The following is a 20950-nucleotide window of genomic DNA, read 5'->3' as shown; positions in this document are numbered from 1 at the left end:
TGAATCTGCGAACAATTTTTTGAAAACACGAACAATTTTTTGAAAACACGAACAAATTTTCTAAAAACACGAACAATTTTTGAAAAATGGGAACAAATGTGAAATCCCAATTTTTTTTTGAAAAAATGAACAAATTTGGAAATGTGAACATTTTTTGAAAATCAAGAACAAAATTTGAACTCCGAACAAATTTTGGAAACACAAACAAAATTTTGTACATTTTTTGAAAAGAATGAAATTTTTTTGAAACCTGAACCAAAAAATTCGAACATCTTTTTTAGAACCGAACAAAGTATTGAATATACTGAACTTTTTTTAAAATTGCAAACAATTTTTGAAATTGAAACATTTTTTGAAATCCCGAACATTTTTTTCAAAGTTGTCAAAAGTGTGAACAAAAACATTCTTAACAATTTTGTTAACACACAATTTTTTTGAAAATTCCAAACAATTTTTGGAAAATGCATACAGTTTTTGAATTTGTGAACAAAATTTGAAAACACGAATTGTTTTCAAATTCTGAACATTTTTGTAAAAGTGCAAACATTTTTTTGAAAAAGAAAACGTAAACTTAAAAAACAAAAAAGAAAAAAGAAAAGAAAAACGAAACAGAAATAGAAAAAGAAAGGAAAGTAAAAAACCGATTCAGGAACCTTCTGGAAGGTTCCCAAAAACGGAAAAAATCAGCTGGAAACCTCTAGAAGATTCCCATAACCGGGAGCGCTGGAACGGTTAAACAGGCCGGCCCGTTGCGTCGCTGCTCGGTCGCTCGCCTGCCGGCCCATGAAGTTCTACCGCAGGATGCAAAAACATAGGAGAAGAATGAAACACGTGTGACCAAGGAATCGAACCTGAGACCAGCTGCGTACCAGCACGCACTAGTAGCCACTCCAACTAACCACTACTGCTGTCAAATAAAGCAGTGCACAACTTAAAGAACTAGTCATAAATGTAAAACAGAAACGGTATCCTGCAGCGACCTGGAACCATTACTGTAGAAAATTAGCTATCAGGCTGGTCACAATGGGCAAGAACATAAGCTAGTAACTTACACACTTCCCTAGACTATGTTACTACCTCCATAGTGGGTAGGAACATCTATGTAGTGTCATGCAACGATGTACTTATTAGGTTATAGACTCATTGTTTCTTGGAGTGTGTGATGTTCCGGTAACTTAGCTAGTTACCACAAGCACCTCTCTCTTCATTAAATACGTGCCACATAAGCAAAGTTGTATTGGAGTGTGTGATGTTACTCCTAAGTTCCTCCCCACTGTGACCAGCCTTATCACGAATCTGAATTAGTTACTGGGGTGAAAGTTTTTAATGCATATTTTGAAAAAGTATCAACATTTCTTGAATTCCTGAAGAAGAAAAACGGAGACAGAAACATTTTCTGAATATGTGAACAAAACAAATTGAAAAGGCTATGCATTGCTTAATTCAGTTTCCATGCGTGCTAATGATTCCAAGTTTCCAATTGTCCGATTTACAACGCTAATATCTAAGGATAACAACACTGACAAAACACAACACCTTTTGATTTATTCGAACAAATCTTGAAAATTATGAACAATTTTAAGGTAAGTAATGTTTCAAAGTTTGAAAATTTGTGAAACAACACGAACAAATTTTGAAACTCCAAACAAATTTTTCGAATACATGAACAATTTTCAGAACAGGAACATTTTTTGAAATTTCTGAACAAAAAGTTGAAAAGCTGACCATTTATTGAATCTGCGAACAATTTTTTGAAAACACGAACAAATTTTCTAAAAACACGAACAATTTTTGAAAAATGGGAACAAATGTGAAATCCCATTTTTTTTGAAAAAAATGAATAAATTTGAAAATGTGAACCATTTTTCAAAATCATGAACAAAATTTGAACTCCGAACAAATTTTGGAAACACAAACAAAATTTTGTACATTTTTTGAAAAGAATGGATTTTTTTTTGAAACCTGAACCAAAAAATTCGAACATCTTTTTAGAACCGAACAAAGTACTGAATATACTGAATTTTTTTAAAAAATTGAGAACAATTTTTGAAACTGAAACATTTTTTGAAATCCCGAACATTTTTTTCAAAGTTGTCAAAAGTGTGAACAAAAACATTCTTAACAATTTTGTTAACACACAATTTTTTTTTGATAATTCCAAACAATTTTTGGAAAATGCATACACTTTTTGAATTTGTGAACAAAATTTGAAAACACTTCTGAACATTTTTTGTAAAAGTGCGAACATTTTCCAAAAATGCGAACATTTTTTTGAAAAAGAAAACATAAACTTGAAAAACAAAAAAGAAAAAAAGAAAAGAAAAACGAAACAGAAATAGAAAAAGAAAGGAAAATAAAAAACCGATTCAGGAACCTTCTAGAAGGTTCCCAAAACCGGAGAAAACCAGCTGGAAACCTCTAGAAGATTCCCAAAACCGGGAGCGCTGGAACGGTTGTTAAACGGGCCGGCCCGTTGCGTCGCTGCTCAACCAGCGGCAAATAGGAAATTCCGTGTTATTCGCAAACAGCGCACACCCCTCTTCTTTCCTTTCGATCCAGATGGGCCGGCCCGTATACGTTTTTTTGTGCATTCAAAAGAGAAAATGTAATTCGGCAAGAGCGTGAATCGAAACTGCAACCTCCTCCTTCGAGCTTGAAGGCAGTGACCACCCCGACACCAAACCTAATGTGTATACGTACATCTTTCACATCCTTTTTATCCATCTACTTTCCTTTTTTCTTTTTTTCCCTTCATCCAGGTTCAATGAACTTTTCAATTTTTTCGTGAACTTTTTTGCAAACCAATGAACTTTTTTTCAAAATGAAAGAAATTTTATCAAATTTGATGAACTTCTTTCAAATTCGATGAACTTTTTTGAAAATCAGTGAACATTTTTTCCAAAATTGATTAACTTTTTTCAACTTCGATGAACTTTTTTTCAAAATGGATGAACTCTTTTTCAAACTCAAACTTTTTATCAAAATCGATGAACTCTTTTTCCAAATTCGATAATTTTTTTTTCAAAGTCAATGAACACTTTTCAAAATCGATGAACCTTTTTGCAAGTCGATGAACTCTTTCAAGATCGACGAACTATTTTCAAAATTGATGAACTGTTTTTCAAAACCAATGAACTGTTTTTCAAAATCAATGAACTCTTTTCAAAATCGACGAACCCTATTCCAAACCGATGAACTTTTTTCAAAATCGTGATCTTTTTTTCAAAATCGATGAACTTTTTTTACAAAAGCGGTGATTTTTTTTTCGAAATACGATCTTTTTATTCGAAACCAATGAACTTTTCTGTAATTCATGACATTTTTTCCCAAATGTTTTCAAATAATTTAAAAATCAAAGCGCTACAGTACGTTTACATGTGTATGAATAAATTGTGCGGTGACAAAGTACTTTAAACTGTCTCCCTTGATTTCGTCAGTAGTGCGGTGTAGTGTAGTTGGTTTGCCCGTGTCGCTACCAGACGGCGCTGGTTCGATCCTCTGTCGCGACCAATATTCGCTGTTCTTTGCTCGCTTGACTTTTTGCTGGGCCGGCCCAGTTGACAGCCGCGTGGCCTGAACTGCCAACTGGCGCTAAAGGCGCCCGTTAGGAGGGAATATCCTATTTGACGCATTTTGCGTCAAACTGTCGACGCGCCGCACACCCCTTCGCCTGATTTGGGCCGGCCTTTTTAGTACCTGTTCGTTGTTTCCCCGTTCCTCTTCCTCGAGTCACTGTTTTCCCGTTCCTCTTCCTCGTCCCGCATCTCCTGTCTTCTTCCTCACTCGTCCCGCATCCGCCGTGCGCCGTGCTCTTCCTCCCTCGTCCCGCATCTTACTTCCTCCCTCTTTGTCTGCTTTTTCTTGCGGGGTTCCCGCTCCGGTAAGAGGCCGCCGCCCTGGTAAGCAGCCGACGAACCTCTTTCCCGTCGGCTCGTCCGAGGCATCGCCGATTAGATCTGGCGGACGTCGTCGTGATGGATGCTTTTTTGCAGGTGGTCACTGCTTCCTCGTCGGCGTCGGCGTCGTCTAGGGTTCCGTCAAGATCGGGTCGTCTAGGGTTCCATCGATCTTCGTCAAGTTCGTCATCTTCAAGGTAATGTCCCCAGTTCCCTCTTCTGTGTTCTTGTCAAGCTGGTTCGTGTCCTCTGCAACTTGCTGTCAATTCTAGATCCTATCAGACTGCAACTTGCTGCATTCAAGTTCTTGCTGGTTTCTTGTGGCCACTTTTGGTTTCCCGGATGTGATTCAGAATTTGGAATCAGGTTATGAATGTAGCATAATGATGGTAGGAGGTTGTCTGTTTCATGCGGTTGCCCTTGGAAATTTTGTGTGTGTGTTAATGTTGATGATGATAGGACACTTGTTAGTTTATGTAATGTGTAAAATTGTTTGAACATTGTGTGTTCACTCAAATAATTGTTCTTGTACTACATCACATCTAAATTTTATAACATCAATTCTTTTTTGAAGTTTTTAACATGGATGAACATTTTCTGAAATTGAGGATCAAAAAATGTTCGCCAATTTGAAAAAGTGTTCTAGAAAAATCCAGAAAATAAATAATGTGAATTGTTTAGAAAATTTAGAAAAACAAGGAAACAGAAGAGGAAGAAAATAAAATTTAGAAAAATTGGGTGTTAGGGCTACATATCCTTCTTGCATTGGAATTAGTCCTTCATCACTTCTGCTTTCTTGGCAATCAGTTGCATCTTCTGCTTTTTTGTGTATAATGTAACTATGAGTGATACTATGTACTTCTCTTCTGTTTTGCAGAATTAATTTTTGTTTCAGCAGCTTACATTTACATGAACTGTTTTTTTTATACCTGAAATTTCAGCACCTTACTTTTTATTATTTTTACACAGCTCTCACTCAACTGTCAAAATGCCTAAACTTTACAAATACCCTCCGGGTAGTATCAAACACAGATTCTCTACCATTAGGTGGCGTAAGGCAGTTGCTGATTTAACTGACATCCAGAAGTCATATGTTACCAAATATGAGCTTGATCATCTCCTGAACATTCCCCCTCATTTAATGATTCCAATTCCAGTACTGCAATGGGTTGCGAACCACTTAAATTGTAATGGAACAGGAGTTTTCAGGAAGGGTCAAAAGATAATTCATCTAAGAAAGGAAATGGTAATTCAAGTTTTTGGTATTCGTTCTGGTTCCGTGCCTTTTCCTATGGACAGCACAGATCAAGTTATCGTGGCTAGAGTATTGGAACTTAGGTCTGAGTATCTTGGTGCTGGGGAGAAGAACATTTCATTTGATAACATAATCACCAAGATGAAAAATGATGAGACTGAGGAAGGCTTCATACGGAGCTTCATGTTTTTGTTCGTAGCATCTGTTTTATGTCCAACCACTCGGAACTATGCAAACTGGAAACTTCTTTATGGGCTGGATGACATTACCAAGCTGAAGACATTTGATTTGGCTCAGTTGTGCATTGATCACCTGAACAATGAAATTGATAACTTCAGCACTAAACTCTTCAATAGAACTGAAGTTCCATTGAATGATTCAATCTATGTTGGTGGATGTTTACCCTTGGCTGCTGTAAGTTTTCTTTTCTCTGTCATTTTCAATTTTTTTACATAGACTTTAGTTCTGCAATCTTTTTTTATAGTCACTGATTACCTCTGATATCTTCTCTTATGATTCACAACCTTCCTAGATTGTGTATCTGGACTTTGTAGACTTCACAAAAGCTTCTAAACAACGAAACATCAATTATGGAGTCCCTAGAATTGCACATGTTCAGAATGAAGACTTTGACTATCTAGCTACAGTGGATCTGAACAGAGCTTCCAAGAAGAGTTTTGCATTGGGTTTCTTACCAGTAAGCTTCTAGTATAAATTTGTTGTTGTTCAGTTTTCAAGTTAGCAAATTTTTTTTTGCTTCTACAAGCAATCTAGAAGGAGCAAATCTTGTCATTTATAATCCTTTTCAATTGCAATTTTTTTGTGCAGTTGAAAGACATCTCTACGACACCTTACAGTGCTCGTGCAATTGTATTGGCTGAGGAGAAGTGGTCCAAAGCGCCAGCAGAAAGAGAAGAAACAGAAGAAACAGTGTAAAACTGCAGGGACATCAACCAGTGGAACAGCTTCGCGAAGCAGAAACAACGAAATGTTTGAAACAGTTCGCGCACGCCAAGCAGCCCACAAAGCCCGCCAGTCAGCTGCCCCTGTGCGAAGCCGCAACTAGTTGACGCAGAATGCGTCACATAGGAGTTCCCGTATTCAATCACCCTGAAAAAACAACCAAACTTAACAATGATCCGATGCTTCCTATACCCATTAAGCGTCAAAATACTGGAGATTCGCATAGAGGAAACGAAACAAGCCGCTCGATTGGCCGGCCCATTTTAGTTAGCGCAGGCACTTATGATCCCAGATGGTTATGATATTTTTCTAATTATATATTTTTTGGATTACTGGTTTATTTAGTTTGTTCAGAGTTAGAAAAAATCTCAAAAAAATTCAGGTTTTCTAAAAATATTTGCCTTTTTGGGCTTGTAAAAAAATCATGTTTTAATAGAAACTTCAGATTTTAAAAAAATGTTTGGAATTCCAGAAAATTCATGCTTATGTAAGCGTTTCATAAAAATGTTCGGCTTTCCATAGAAAGTTGACAATTATAAATAATGTTCATGTTTTCAAAATTGCTCATTTTTTAAAAATATATTATAGTTTTATAAAAATAAAAAATGTTTGGATGCCAAAAAATGTTCAAAATAAAAATTCCAAATTGTTTGGATTTTGAAAAAAAGTTTAAAAAATCCAAAAATAAAAAATGTCCTAAAAAATTATTCCCTTCTTGTAACATGGATCTCGTGTTTTTTCAATAAAATGGAATGGAAGCATAAATATCTATGGGATCGGATTACTACGGTACCATCTCACAACAATAGGCATGCTCGATAGATGGGGCGGCCCAGTTGGGGGCACTCTGTGCGAAACTGCGCCGATTCGATGTAGAGAGTGTCGCATTGGAATCCCCAGTGATCAAGTTGTAGAAATGACACTCCGCAAGACGGAAACTGATACATGAAGGGATTACCAAAGCCAACTGTCAACACATATGTTCATTACTCACTTTATATCCGAACTTGGTTACGTTCATTCAGCGAGTGGAAACCAAATGAGATCGGTAGGCTAAACATCGCGGATAAAGAGATGGATTCAGCCACCAGCGGGGCATGCCAAGGTCAATGTTGATGCAACAATATCTCATGGAGTAGACACAACAGTAGTGTGTAGAGACCAAGTTTCTACCTGGGATCTTCTGTTTTTGTCATCAAAGGTATGGTGGATCTGCCAAGTTTGAGGCGATTGCGTGTCGCTAGGCATTGTCTTTAGCCGAGGACTTGGGGCTTCAAAACGTCGCTATTGCGTCCAGACGGTGGTGAAACACACAAGAGAAGCATCGGGAGGAGACTATGTTAGTGTGATAAAAAGGATTAGCTCTTGGAGAAACATCTTTACTTCTTGTACTCCATCCGATCCTTTTTACTTCACATATATATAAGAATTGTCTGCAAACTTTTAAAATTTAACCATATTTATATGAAAAATATATCAACATCTACACCATTAAAGTTATATAATATGAAAATTAAAATTTCATGTACCTAATGATATTGATTTCGTATTGCGAATGTTCTTATTTTTTTTCTGTAAAGTTGGTTAAACGTTGCGAAGTTTGACTTCAGACAAATCTTATGTGTAGAGTAAAAAGGACCGGAGGGAGTATTTTTACTTACGAGTCCAGGAGCTCGAACTATGAGTCTCGTAACCTAGCTAAGCATGCGCTTTATTTGAACCAGGGACACCATCTTTGGACGGGTCATCCACATGATCCAATGTAATACCTATATCTATTCCACTTGATGAATAAAACTTAGTAGGTTTTCCGAAAAAAAAGGAAAAAGAAATAGCACTGCGCATTGACTTTTGATGGGTGTTTAAACACCTCCATCGTCATGTCCATCCGTCCGTGACTAAACGACGGTGAAGACAGAAAAAAACACCACCAGGCAGCAAGCGCTTCCATGATAGTGACATCAAGGAAAGGCGGAGACGAACAATGTCAGCACTACCTGTCGTGAGGCGGAACCGCTGGAGTAGCCCCATTGGCCGACAAGCATGGCAACACCGTCGGACCGAAAGATGCATAGGTAGAGTTTCTCGATGGAGCCGGTCGATGAAGCAAATCAGATGTGACCCTCAACGGAGAACCAAGTCAGAAGACGTTATTTGCCGTGATCATACTCATTATATTGGTTTGTTTATATAGTAAGTACATTGTACATGTTCAGTTACAAGTCACACTTTGATCTTTCAAAATCGTGTTTGGTCAGCAGATCGTTTATTGCGCCAAGGTTGGCTAAACTGCAATTTGTGCTGTCTCTGCAAGCAATTACAAGATCTGCTGCTCACCTCCTATTCCAATGTAGGTTCCCTGCTCGGATTTGGACCAAAATTTGCACTTGGCTTGGCATCCTTGACTCCTCGCTAATGATTTGGCGTCATGAAGACTCAGTTAGAGATTGGTGGATTAGGGCAGTTAATGGTGGAGGTGACCGCAGGAAGGCTATCACCTCCTTGATGATACTTGTCTCATGAGAAATTTAGAAAGGAGCGCAACATAGGAATTTTCCAAAATGTCCCCGTGCCCGACCCCCATTGTTATCGCAAAAATCAAAGTGGAGGCCCATCTTTGAACTTTGGCGGGAGCCTAGCAGCTTAGTATTGTTATGTCTCGAGAGCTAACCTATTCCTTTTTGCTGCCTCACATCTTATATCTAAACCAACCATCTTCTTAATCAATGAAATTGGCAAGTCTTTTGCCTTGTTTACGGTGACTTCGTAAATTTCAAGATGATATACCGGCTCAGTCTTTCGAAAGTGCTCATAGAGATAGGGTGTGCGTGTGCGTGTTCATAGGGATCACGAGTGAAAAAGAAAAACATTAGGGAAAACCCTGCCCCTACAGACGAACAGGTCTTATATTTCACACGAGGAGATAGACCAGGTCTTATATTTCACACGAGGAGATAGAGACATAGCGCATGTTGGTAGTATCTAATTTGATGTTTTTGTACATTTGCAATCATCGGATCAGGACGCTCTTACATAATAAGTACAGTACAACGTTCGGCATGATCATCTTTATTTAATTCGGTAGCAGTTGTTAAGTAACCCCAACTACCACGGACAGGGCTACCTCATTCATGTTCCGAAAAGTTGACCATCAACGATGGCGATCTGTTCTTTCTTGTAGTTCCATCCCATGGCGATCTGTGCGACCACTAACAAAAGAAGGCTCAGCTGATTGTGTCATGTTACGGCGTCAACTCTAAAGTGGTATGTTTGGTTCTACCATACCCATCTCTGTCTTGTTTTTTTCCTGAGATATTATCAATTTGGATTTAAACTCTTCACTTTGTTTAGTCGATCCCAACCTTTTTCTTCATGTTCAATTCAAAAAATTGTCTCATTTTCTCTGCAAGGAAGCAATTATGTAGAGTTAGTGAATTACCCAGATACGAAGCTGTTATTGAAAATTCACAGCAAAACTGAACAATAAATATTAATTCAGTTTTGCACACCTACGTTGTACTTCCTCTAGCGATGCAGTCCATGAACAAACACAAATGATTCTCTGCAGTGTTGTGCAAACATCTGAAACAGTAAAATAGATATCTAGATTGGTCATCTTCAGCAGCTAGGGCCTCTATAAACAACATCCATATATGTTGCCCAATGGGCATCTGAAATCCCTACTAATTAATTGATGATTAATCCAATGAAATTAAGAACTCTTACGTACTTTATTTATTTGTTTCCACATTTATATGATGGGTTAAATTTGATGGACACTGGCAGAAGTGTTTTCTAGGTCAAACTGTCTTCCAACATTGAACAAGTTACCTGCTACTTTGAAAGATGGCAGAAAATATAGTAACACAACTCATCCCGGAAGAGCATAGATCGAAATGGATTGCACATAGCAATCACAATGTGAAATGTTTTACAGAAGATGAGATCAGAAGATTTACCAACAACTATAAAACTATACTTGGTAGAGGTGGCTTTGGAGAAGTTTATAAACGAGTCCTTGAGGACAAAAGTATGGTTGCAGTCAAGAAGTTTATCTACAATGCAAAAGAAAATTTTGCCAAAGAGTTGACCGTCCACCGTGAGATCAATCACAAGAATGTAGTCAGATTAGTCGGCTACTGTGTAGATGAAAATGCCTTTATGGTGGTCACGGAGTATATTTCCAAAGGAGATCTAAGTACCATCCTTCACAAGGATAGCATTCCCATCACTTTGGATACACGGCTAAGAATTGCCATTGAATGTGCAGAAGCATTGGCCTATATGCATTCACAAATGTATACTCAGGTCATTCACGGTGATATCAAGCCTGCGAATATACTTCTGGATGATGGACTCAGAGCAAAAATATCAGACTTTGGAATATCAAGACTAGTCAACACCGAAAATACTCTCTATACTCTAAATACTATAGGAAGTATCGGCTACATGGACTCTCTGTTTGCTCAGAATGGTCGCCTCACAGCAAAGAGTGATGTTTATAGTTTTGGAATTGTACTCCTGGAACTGATCACTAGAAAGGAAGCAAAAACAGAGGGTGGAGAGATTGGCTTGGTTGAAAGTTTTCTTCAGTCTCTTTCAAAAGGGGTTAGGAGGGCGAGGGAGATGTTTGATCCTGAAATCACAACATCAAGTGATATGAAGACTATTGAAGGGATTGCTAAGTTGGCAGGTAAATGCTTGACGATGGAGCTTGACAAACGTCCTGAGATGTTAGAAGTTGCAGAGCGTCTTCACAAACTTAGAAAAGCTCCTCATCAGGTACAAGGAAGACTTGCTCTGTTTTCTTGGGGAAAGAGAAATAAATTAGCGCCAGCCGAAACACCACCAATTGAAAGCAGCAGCAGTACCCGAAACGTGGGAACTTATACTGATAGGTTGACACCAAGAGGCCACCCAGCAAAAAAAAAAACACCGAGAGGCCAATCGTTCGAGCTGGATGATCTGCTTCGACGACCGGCTGAAGTTCTGGGCGAGGGTACAGTTGGGACAACATACAAAACGACGCTTGATGGTGGTTATGAGATGGTATTCAAGAGGCTGAGGGATGTGGACTTGCCGAAGGTGTACTTTGAGCAGCATATGAGGATGATTCGTGCCATCCGGAACAAGCACATTGTGCCACTGCAGCGGTATTACTACAACACGGATGAGAAGGTGCTAGTGTATGATATGATCCCCATGGGTAGCCTAGCAAAAGTACTCCATGGTAATGTATATACTTTACAATGCTATCGTATGTTTGCCTTTACAATTTCCAAAGTGTTTGATGCATCACTAACTCATGATGTGTGAACCTACTAGGTTATCGAATCCCCGGCACGACTCCGCTAGACTGGGAGCAGCGGTTGGCCATCTCACTCGCTGCTGCACGTGGTGTGGCGGCTATCCACTTAGCTGGACCATCGAGCTGCCATGGCAACATCAAGTCTTCCAATATCCTGCTCACCGGCACCCACAATGCATGTGTGTCGGAGCACGGCCTGATGCCACTTGGCGTGTATTCCAATGCCTCCAGCTACAGCGTGCCTGAGATCTCCGGCAATAGGTCAGTCTCCCAGAAAGCCGACGTGTACAGCTTTGGCATCCTACTGCTGGAGCTTCTCACTCGCAAGGATCCAGCAAAGAGCACACAAAATGAGGAGGGATTAGATTTGGCACAATGGGCATGGTCTGTTGTACGCAAGGAGTGGACGATGGAGGTCTTTGACGTGGAGCTCCAGCCCCTAGGACGGGAGCAGAAGGCCGGGGAAGAGGAGAGCATGGTGCAACTTCTGCAGCTCGCCATAAACTGTTGTAGTCACTATGCTGACTCGAGGCCTACGATGTCTGATGTTGTGCAGACGATTGAGGCAATCCACGAAGTCCTGACTCCTGACCAAGAAACTTGCACATCACAGTGAGTGAAAGTTGCTTGGTCACAGTTGCATTCAAATGTCATATATTTTCGGGACCCCCTTTCAGCTGGTTCTGGCCGAGAACTGCTATCTTGAAAAATAATGTTTTCATTGCAAGTTTGTAACGGATCACCCGCCCTACATGTTATTGGAATATAAACTCTGCAAGTCTAAGCTGCAATGTTTAGATATACGATTTTCCCCCCTAAGTTATCGCCAGGGAAGAAACACTAATAAAGAAGATGCAATCATGTTTGCTTTAGACTTACTCATGTAATATGTTTCAGGAGAAGGGACTGTCCCGTTCCTCTTCATGTTCAATTCGACCATTACAACAGAAATACGCATCGATTTGTTTCATTCAACAGAAATAAGCATCAATTATACAGATTACAGATGAACAGAGCACGTCAAGCCAAGAATTAAAATGTTCGGTACCTTGCTCGAGCTGTCGAGCAGGAGCAGCGCAAGCGACCACCTCTCCGAACGAAGTCCACGCACTCTCTCCCAGTCCTCTCGCCTCCGCTTCCGTGCCTCGTGTATCAGCTCCACCGACGCCGGCGTGGAAGAGCTTGCCAGGCGATGCCGCGCTGGAGCAGAAGGTGCAGGGAGTGCGGGGAGGGAGTCAGGGAGATGCCACATCGGCGCTAGTCGCTGGAGGTGGGGGAGCTTGCTGGCAAGGTGGGCGCGGCAGCTCCAGAGTGGAGCCGGGAGCAGTCGGAGCTCCGAAGGAATTAGGGGATGGGATTCAGCCATTCGGCGGCGGCGGCGAGCTCGAGCAGTATCTGGCAAGAGACAGGACGAGTGGACGAGGAGAGAGGCAGACGTGGGCAATGGGCTGGAATGTCTGGGCTTAGTCATGAGTGGGCTTTTGCCAACTTATTACAATAATGAGTACTGCCTAGCTCATCCAGCGAGATGATTCTTAAAAAAAAGGGAAATAAAGCTCATGTCATTAATAAAGGAGTTCAAAACATTGTCTCATTTTCCCCTAAAAAACATTGTTCATTTTCCCTTGTAAAGAAGAAACTATGTAGAATTACCGAGCACGTATCATGAAGCTCTTATGCAAAATCCATAGTAGAAAATGACGGTTCATATTAAAATATTAATTATACTCTCTCCTAAGTTGTACTGTACTTCCTCTAGCGATGTAGTCCTAGTCCATGAACAAACATAAATGATGAAAAAAAGTCGATTAGAAAAGCTCCAGGCCCCCAATTTCATTCAACATGAAACTGATAAACACAGTATTTCGGTAGGACATCAAACGCGCACGCCGGCCAACAGCAAACCACCGTAAGCCACCAGGTAGCAACGCATCTACAGCGAGTCAGCGAGCATAAACTCCTACTGTAGAACAGAGAATGAACAGTTTTGCCACGCACAGAGCATTCCCTTCGTGCTCTGGTTTCTGCACTCCGGACTAGTAAGACAACCAAAGCGATTTGAGAAAAACAATACTAGTTGGATCTTGAGGCAAAATATCAGCCCGTCTTAAGTGTGGGCTATACCGTTGACAAGCCAAAAGCAGGGTCAGCAGTGTAACTCCGTCGGTGTCAACAATGTCAAAACTAACGGGCCCCACTTTTGGCACCGTGCTAGTTGTCCCAAAGTCCAAAGTCCAAAGTCCACACATATTGTGGTATCTAAATTGAATTTTTGTTTTCTAGTGCAATCTTTGGATTGCGATGCTCTTACATAACTTGTTTGGCATGATCATCTTTATTTAATTTGGTAGCAGTTGTCATTAAGCAGGATAAGGCCATCCCCTTCGTGTTCTGGTAGTTGACCATCGATGATGGCAATTCATCAAAGAAGGGTACACACCATCTGTTCTTTCTTCTAGATCCATTCCATGGCGATCTGTGCGACCACCAACAAAAGAAGGCTCCATTGATCGTGTCATATTACCGCGTCCATCTTAAGAGGTATGTTTAGTTCAACATATGGCCATCTCCATGTCTTCACCACAATTGTTAGCACTTTAGATTTTCTATCTCTTCACATCTTTGTTTCGCCCTGCAAGGAAACAAACATGTAAAACAACCCAGATCCTGCCATGAAGTTGTCATTCAAAATCCATGGCAGAACTGAACAATAAATATTAATTACACTCTCTCCTAGGTTCTACTTCCTCTAGCGATGTGGTCCATGAACAAACACAAATGATTCTCTGCCGTGTTGTGTAAATAACTAAAATAGTAAAATAGCAATCTAGACTGGTTATATTTTACTCGCAGAAAAAAAGATTGGTTATATTCAGCAGCTAGAGGAGATGTGTGGTTTGTTTCTAAACGAACTCTAATGAGTACAAACAGCATCTATATGTGTTGTCTCTAAACGAACTCTAATGAGTACAAAGAGCATCTATATGTGTCGTCTCTAAACGAACTCTAATGAGTACAAGCAGCATCTATATGTGTTGTCCAAATGGACATATGAAATCCCTACTAATTCTCGTTTACAAAAATCCATACTAACTATCGCTTCAAAAAATAAACCTTACTAATTCATTGATGATTAATCCGAGGAAAGCACTCTTACGTACTTTGCTTATTTGTTTCCTCATTTACGTGTTGGATTAAATTTGACTTTTAGCACTACCAAAACGGTTTTCTAGGTCGACATTGAGTAAGTTCCCTGCTACTTCCAAAGATGGATCATCCAGGAAATATAGTAACCCAACTTATCCAGGAAGAGCATAGATCTAAATGGGTTGCACGTAGCAATCATAATGTGACATGTTTTACAGAAGCTGAGATAAGGAGATTTACCAACAACTACGAAACTATGCTTGGTAGAGGTGGCTTTGGAGAAGTTTATGAAGGAGTCCTTGAGGACAAAAGTATGGTTGCAGTCAAAAAGTTTATCTACAATGTAAAAGAAAATTTTGCCAAAGAGTTGATCGTCCACCGTGAAATCAATCACAAGAATGTAGTCAGATTAGTTGGCTACTGTGTAGATGAAAATGCCCTAATGGTGGTCACGGAGTATATTCCTAAAGGAAATCTCAGTAACATACTTCACCATGATAATATTCCCATCGCTTTGGATACACGGTTAAGAATTGCCATTGAATGTGCCGAAGCATTGGGCTATATGCATTCACAAATGTATACCCAGGTCATTCATGGTGATATCAAGCCTGCTAATATACTTCTGGATGATGGACTCAGTGCAAAAATATCAGACTTTGGAATATCTAGACTAGTCAACACTGAAAATACTCTATATACTCTAAATGTGATAGGAAGTATAGGCTACATGGACCCTCTGTTTGCTCAGAGTGGCCGCCTCACAGCGAAGAGTGATGTTTATAGTTTTGGAGTTGTGCTCCTGGAACTGATAACCAGAAAAAAAGCAAGAACAGAGGACGGGAAGATTGGCTTGGTTGAAAGTTTTAGTCAATCTCTTTCAAAAGGGATTAGGAGGGTGAGGGAGATGTTTGATCCTGAAATTGTGACATCGAGCGACATGAAGACTATTGAAGAGATTGCTAAGTTGGCAGGTAAATGCTTGAAGATGGAACTTACCAAACGCCCTGAGATGTTAGAAGTTGCAGAACGTCTTCGCAAACTTAAAAAAGCTCCACGTCAGGTACAAGAGAGACTAGCTCTATTTTCTTGGATAAGGAAAAATAAACAAGATCCAGCTGAAACACCATCGCTCGAAAGCAGTAGCCGTAGTCAGAACATGAGAATTGTGGCTCCAGTGAAAATGACACCATCACAAGAAAGCAATGATATTAACCCCACAGCGGCACTTTTACAGAAAAGCAGTAGCCAAAATGTTGGAACTTTTATCGTTAGTTCGACGCTGACAGGCCAATCATTTGAGCTGGAGGACCTGCTTCAGGCATCGGCTGAAGTTCTGGGCAAGGGTACAGTCGGAACAACATACAAAGCGACGCTTGATAGTGGATATGAGCTGATGGTCAAGAGGCTGAAGGATGTGGTCTTGCCGAAGGCGGAGTTTGAGCAGCACGTCACGCAGATTGGCGCCATCCAGAACAAGCACGTTGTGCCACTGCGGTGGTATTACTATAACAAGGATGAGAAGATGGTAGTGTATGATGTCATCCTCATGGGTAGCCTAGCAAAAGTGCTCTATGGTAATTTATATACTGTATAATGCTATCAAATGGTTGCCTTTAAACTTCCTAAAGTGTTTGATGCATCACTAATTCATGATGTGTAAATCTAGGTGACCAAGGTTCTAGCCCAGCTCCACTGGACTGGGAGCAGCGGTCGGCCATCTCACTTGCTGCTGCGCGTGGTGTGGAGTATATCCATTTAGCTGGACCATCAAGCTGTCATGGCAACATCAAGTCTTCCAACATCCTGCTCACCGGCACCCACGATGCATGTGTGTCGGAGCATGGCCTCATAGCACTTGGCATGTCTTCTAGTGTCTCCGGCTACCGCGCGCCTGAGCTCATCAACAATAGGCGGGTCTCTCAGAAAGCCGACGTGTACAGCTTCGGCATCCTACTACTGGAGCTTCTCACCCGCAAGGCTCCAACAAATAGCAGAAAGGATCAGGAGGGAGTTGATTTGCCACGGTGGGTGTGTTCCGTTGTACGCGAGGAGTGGATGGCGGAGGTGTTCGATGTGGAGCTCATCGGGGGAGATCAGAAGGATGGGGAAGAGGAGTGCATGGTGCGACTTCTGCAGCTGGCCATAAACTGTTGCAGTCAAGATGCCAACTCGCGGCCTACAATGCCTAAAGTTGTGCAACAGATCGAAGAGATCGGAAGAGAAAGTAAACTAGCTCCAGCCAAAGCACCATCTCTGGAAAGCAGTAGCAGTAGCCAAAACGTGAGAATTGTAGCTCCAGCTGAAAAGACGCCATCACAAGAAAGGAGTGGCAGTACCCCAAAAACGGGAATTGTGGCTCCAGCCAAAGCGCTATCGCATTTAAGCATGTCTTCACAAGAAAGCAGTGGCAGTACCCCAAAAACAGGAATTGTGGCTCCAGCCAAAGCGCTGTCACATTTAAGTATACAAAATGTGGGAACTTCTATCATTGGGTCGGCAATGACAGGTCAATTGTTCGACCTGAAAGACCTGATTGGGGCATCGACTGAAGTTCTGGGCAAGGGTACAGTCGGGACAACATACAGAGCAACACTTGATAGTGGATATGAGCTGGTGGTCAAGAGGTTGAAAGATGTGGACTTGGGGGAGGCGATCTTTGGGCGGCTTGTCATGCTGTTTGGCACCATCCAGAACAAACACGTAGCACCACTGCTGTGGTATTACTGCAGCAAGGATGAGAAGCTGCTCGTATATAATATCATCCCCATGGGTAGCCTAGCAAAAGCACTCCACGGTAATGTATATAGCGTACAATGCTATAATATGCTTGCCTTTACAATTTCTAATGTTTCTGAGGAATCACTAATTCATGATATGTGAATCTAGGTGACCGATTTTGTGGCCCAGCTCCATTGGACTGGGAGCAGCGGTCAGCCATCTCACTTGCTGCTGCGCGCGGTGTGGCGGCTATCCACTTAGCTGGACCAACGAGCTGCCATGGCAACATCAAGTCTTCCAACATCCTGCTCACCGGTACCCACGACGCATGTGTGTCGGAGCATGGCCTGATAACACTTGGCATGTATTCCAATGCCCCCGGCTACCGTGCACCTGAGGTCACCCGCAATAGGTGGGTCTCCCAGGAATCTGACGTGTACAGCTTCGGCATCCTACTGCTGGAGCTTCTCACCCGCAAGTCTCCACTGGAGAAGAGATTTCAGGATGACGGGGGAGTAGATTTGCCACGGTGGGTGTGTTCCATTACACCTGAGGAGTGGAGGGCAGAGGTATTCGACGTGGAGCTCCTAGCACGGGGGCAGAAGGACGGGAAAGAGGAGTGCATGGTGCGACTTATGCAGCTCGGGCTAAAGTGTTGCAGTCAAGATGCTGACTCGAGGCCTACAATGTCTGATGTCGTGCAGCGGATTGAGGAGACCGGACAGTCCTAATTGCTGACAAAGAACCTCACACATCATAGTGAGTGAAAGTTGCTGGGTCACAGTTGCATTCAAATGTCATATATTTTCAGTACCACCTTTCAACTGGTTATCCCAGAGAACGATAAATAAATTTTGACGATAAAGTTATCTCAGAGAACTACTATCCTTAAAAAGACTCTTTTTCACTGCAAGTTTGTAAATTGTAATCGATCACCTGTCCTATACATGTTATTGGCATATATACCCTGCACTTTTCCAAATAAAAATAAAAATTGGCATATATACTCTGCACGTTTCCAAATTAAACGTTGGGTTCATGACTCCACCAGCTAAGCTGCAATGCTTAGATATATGTGAAGACTAAAAACCTGCTATATGTTCTCTTTACAAATTATGATCAACGAAGAAAAACTAATGAAAAGATGCAATCGTGTTTGCTTCCCATTCTTCTTCGTGTCCAATTACAATTACAATAAAAATTAGTAAGCGTCATTTTTTTTCATTCATTCATCATAAATAAAGCATAAATTCTACAGATTACGGATGAACAGAACACATCAAGCCAAGAATTACAGTGTTCAGTACCTTGCTTGAGCAGGAGCAGCATCAACCGAGCACATCTCCAAACAAAGTCCATGCACGCTTTCCCAGTACTCTCGTCAACAGATCACCTGCCCTACATGTTATTGGAATATAAACTCTGCACTATTCCAAAATGAGACGTTGGGTTCATGATTCTACCAGCTAAGCTGCAATGTTTAGATATACGATTTTTCCCCCTAAGTTATCACCAGGGAAGAAACGCTAATGAAGAAGATGCAATCATGTTTGATTTAGACTCATGTATGGTTCAGGAGAAGGGACTGTCGACCTGTTTCATTCAACAGCAATTACAACAGAAATACGCATCGGTCTGTTTCATTCAACAGCAATAAGCATCAATACTACAGATTACATATGAATAGAGCACATCAAGCCAAGAATTAGAATGTTCAGTACCTTGCTTGAGCTGTCGATCAGGAGCAGCGCCAAGCGACCAGCTCTCCGAACGAAGTCCACGCACGCTCTCCCAGTCCTCTCGCCTACGCCGCCGTGCCTCGTGTATCAGCTCCGCCGACGCCGGCGTGGAAGAACTTGCCAGGCGCTGCCGCGCTGGAGCAGAAGGTGCACTGCAGGGGCGCCAGTCGCTGGAGGTGCGGGAGCTTGCTGGCAAGGTGGGCGCGGCAGCTCCGGAGTGGAGCCGGGATTGGGATTCAGGCATGCGGCGGCGGCGGCTTTTGGAGCTCGAGAAGTATCTGTCTGGCAAGAGACAGGACGAGGACGACGAGAGAGAGGCAGACGTGGGCAATGGGCTCGAATGTCTGGGCTTACTCATGAGTGGGCTTTTGCCAGCTTTATGATACTGCCTTAGCTTATCCAACGAGATTCCCTTTCTCAAAAAAAGAAAAGATCCCAACGAGATTCCCTCAAAAAAAGGAGCTGCAAGTTTGGCCGCAAAACAGCGAGATGAGAAATCATTACTACACCGCAAAAAAAAAATTAAAAAAATTGCAAGTACTAAACAATATATTTTTTCGAAACGGAGACAAAAGAATTGCCTCATCTATTAATTAAGAAGAAGAGAATTGTCCAATTAATTTACGGAAAACCGGGCAAAAACCGATACAAACAAACTCACTCAACACGAAGCATCACGGCCACATAGATGGCCCGCCAAGTGCTCCCAACACCCAACAAGCACAACCCTCAACACTTCTATAATGCAACGGAACCCGGGGTGAGAAAACGGCAATGATGACTCAAAATACCAAGGCCACGTCGACAACATGAGAAACCGAGCACAATCCATCATGACATCACGGGCGCCTTCCCTCTTGCATCATTAACCATAGGAACCTCTGAAGGAAATATGCCCTAGAGGCAATAATAAAGTTATTATTTATTTCCTTATATCATGATAAATGTTTATTATTCATGCTAGAATTGTATTAACCGGAAACATGATATATGTGTGAATACATAGACAAACATAACGTCACTAGTATGCCTCTACTTGACTAGCTCATTAATCAAAGATGGTTATGTTTCCTAACCATAGACATGTGTTGTCATTTGATTAACGGGATCACATCATTAGGAGAATGATGTGATTGACATGACCCATTCTGTTAGCCTAGCACTTGATCGTTTAGTATATTGCTATTGCTTTCTTCATGACTTATACATGTTCCTGTAACTATGAGATTATGCAACTCTCATTTACCGGAGGAACACTTTGGGTGCTACCAAACATCACAATGTAACTGGGTGATTATAAAGGAGTACTACAGGTGTCTCCGAAGGTACATGTTGGGTTGGCGTATTTCGAGATTAGGTTTTGTCACTCCGATTGTCGGAGAGGTATCTCTGGGCCCTCTCGGTAATGCACATCACTATAAGCCTTGCAAGCAATGTAGCTAATGAGTTAGTTACGGAATGATGCATTACGTAATGAGTAAAGAGACTTGCCGGTAACGAGATTAAACTAGGTATTGGATACCGACGATCAAATCTCGGGCAAGTAACATACCGATGACAAAGGGAACAACGTATGTTGTTATGCGGTTTGACCGATAAAGATCTTCGTAGAATATGTAGGAGCCAATATGAGCATCCAGGTTCCGCTATTGGTTATTGACCGAGAATAGTTCTAGGTCATGTCTACATAGTTCTCGAACCCGTAGGGTCCGCATGCTTAACGTTACGATGACAGTTTTATTATGAGTTTATAAGTTTTGATGTACCGAAGTTTGTTCGGAGTCCCGGATGTGATCACGGACATGACGAGGAGTCTCGAAATGGTCGAGACATAAAGATTGATATATTGGACGACAATATTTGGACACCGGAAGTGTTCCGGGTGTTTTCGGAGAAAACCGGAGTGCCGGAGGGTTACCGG

At 41.4% G+C, this 20950-nt stretch overlaps 3 protein-coding genes across 6 annotated transcripts; 2 read left to right on the top strand and 1 right to left on the bottom strand.

The window, feature by feature from the left end:
- Window positions 1–9036: 9036 nt before the first annotated feature.
- LOC119366052 lies at window positions 9037–12856 on the bottom strand. Of its 4 annotated transcripts, none has more exons than XM_037631714.1 (4): window positions 12471–12856; window positions 12302–12341; window positions 9624–9696; window positions 9037–9517 (listed from the first exon to the last, which is right to left on the bottom strand). In XM_037631714.1, the coding sequence occupies exons 1-4, from the start codon at window positions 12786–12788 to the stop codon at window positions 9496–9498; spliced, it is 453 nt and encodes a 150-aa protein (XP_037487611.1). In that variant the 5' UTR covers window positions 12789–12856; the 3' UTR covers window positions 9037–9495. The 4 variants fall into 4 exon arrangements, 2 of the variants coding, with proteins under 2 accessions (XP_037487611.1, XP_037487610.1); XM_037631713.1 differs by having other exon boundaries at window positions 9628–9696; XR_005175901.1 differs by lacking the exon at window positions 12302–12341 and having other exon boundaries at window positions 9628–9696.
- Window positions 9282–12283, top strand: LOC119366051 (receptor-like cytoplasmic kinase 176). Its single transcript, XM_037631712.1, has 3 exons — window positions 9282–9378; window positions 9901–11344; window positions 11440–12283. Exons 2-3 carry the CDS (start codon window positions 9961–9963, stop codon window positions 12036–12038), a joined length of 1983 nt encoding a protein of 660 aa, XP_037487609.1. The 5' UTR covers window positions 9282–9378; window positions 9901–9960; the 3' UTR covers window positions 12039–12283.
- A 982-nt stretch (window positions 12857–13838) lies between the features above and the next one.
- On the top strand, window positions 13839–18205 carry LOC119366050 (receptor like protein kinase S.2-like). The gene is made up of 4 exons (XM_037631711.1): window positions 13839–13963; window positions 14656–16146; window positions 16239–17366; window positions 17459–18205. The coding sequence occupies exons 2-4, from the start codon at window positions 14691–14693 to the stop codon at window positions 18019–18021; spliced, it is 3147 nt and encodes a 1048-aa protein (XP_037487608.1). The 5' UTR covers window positions 13839–13963; window positions 14656–14690; the 3' UTR covers window positions 18022–18205.
- The last annotated feature ends 2745 nt before the right edge of the window (window positions 18206–20950 follow it).

Source organism: Triticum dicoccoides, chromosome 2B, assembly GCF_002162155.2.
Source record: "Triticum dicoccoides isolate Atlit2015 ecotype Zavitan chromosome 2B, WEW_v2.0, whole genome shotgun sequence".
NCBI classification, from domain to species: domain Eukaryota; kingdom Viridiplantae; phylum Streptophyta; class Magnoliopsida; order Poales; family Poaceae; genus Triticum; species Triticum dicoccoides.
The sequence above is the reverse complement of the archived record's forward strand: the minus strand, read 5'-3'. Positions and strand labels throughout refer to the sequence as shown.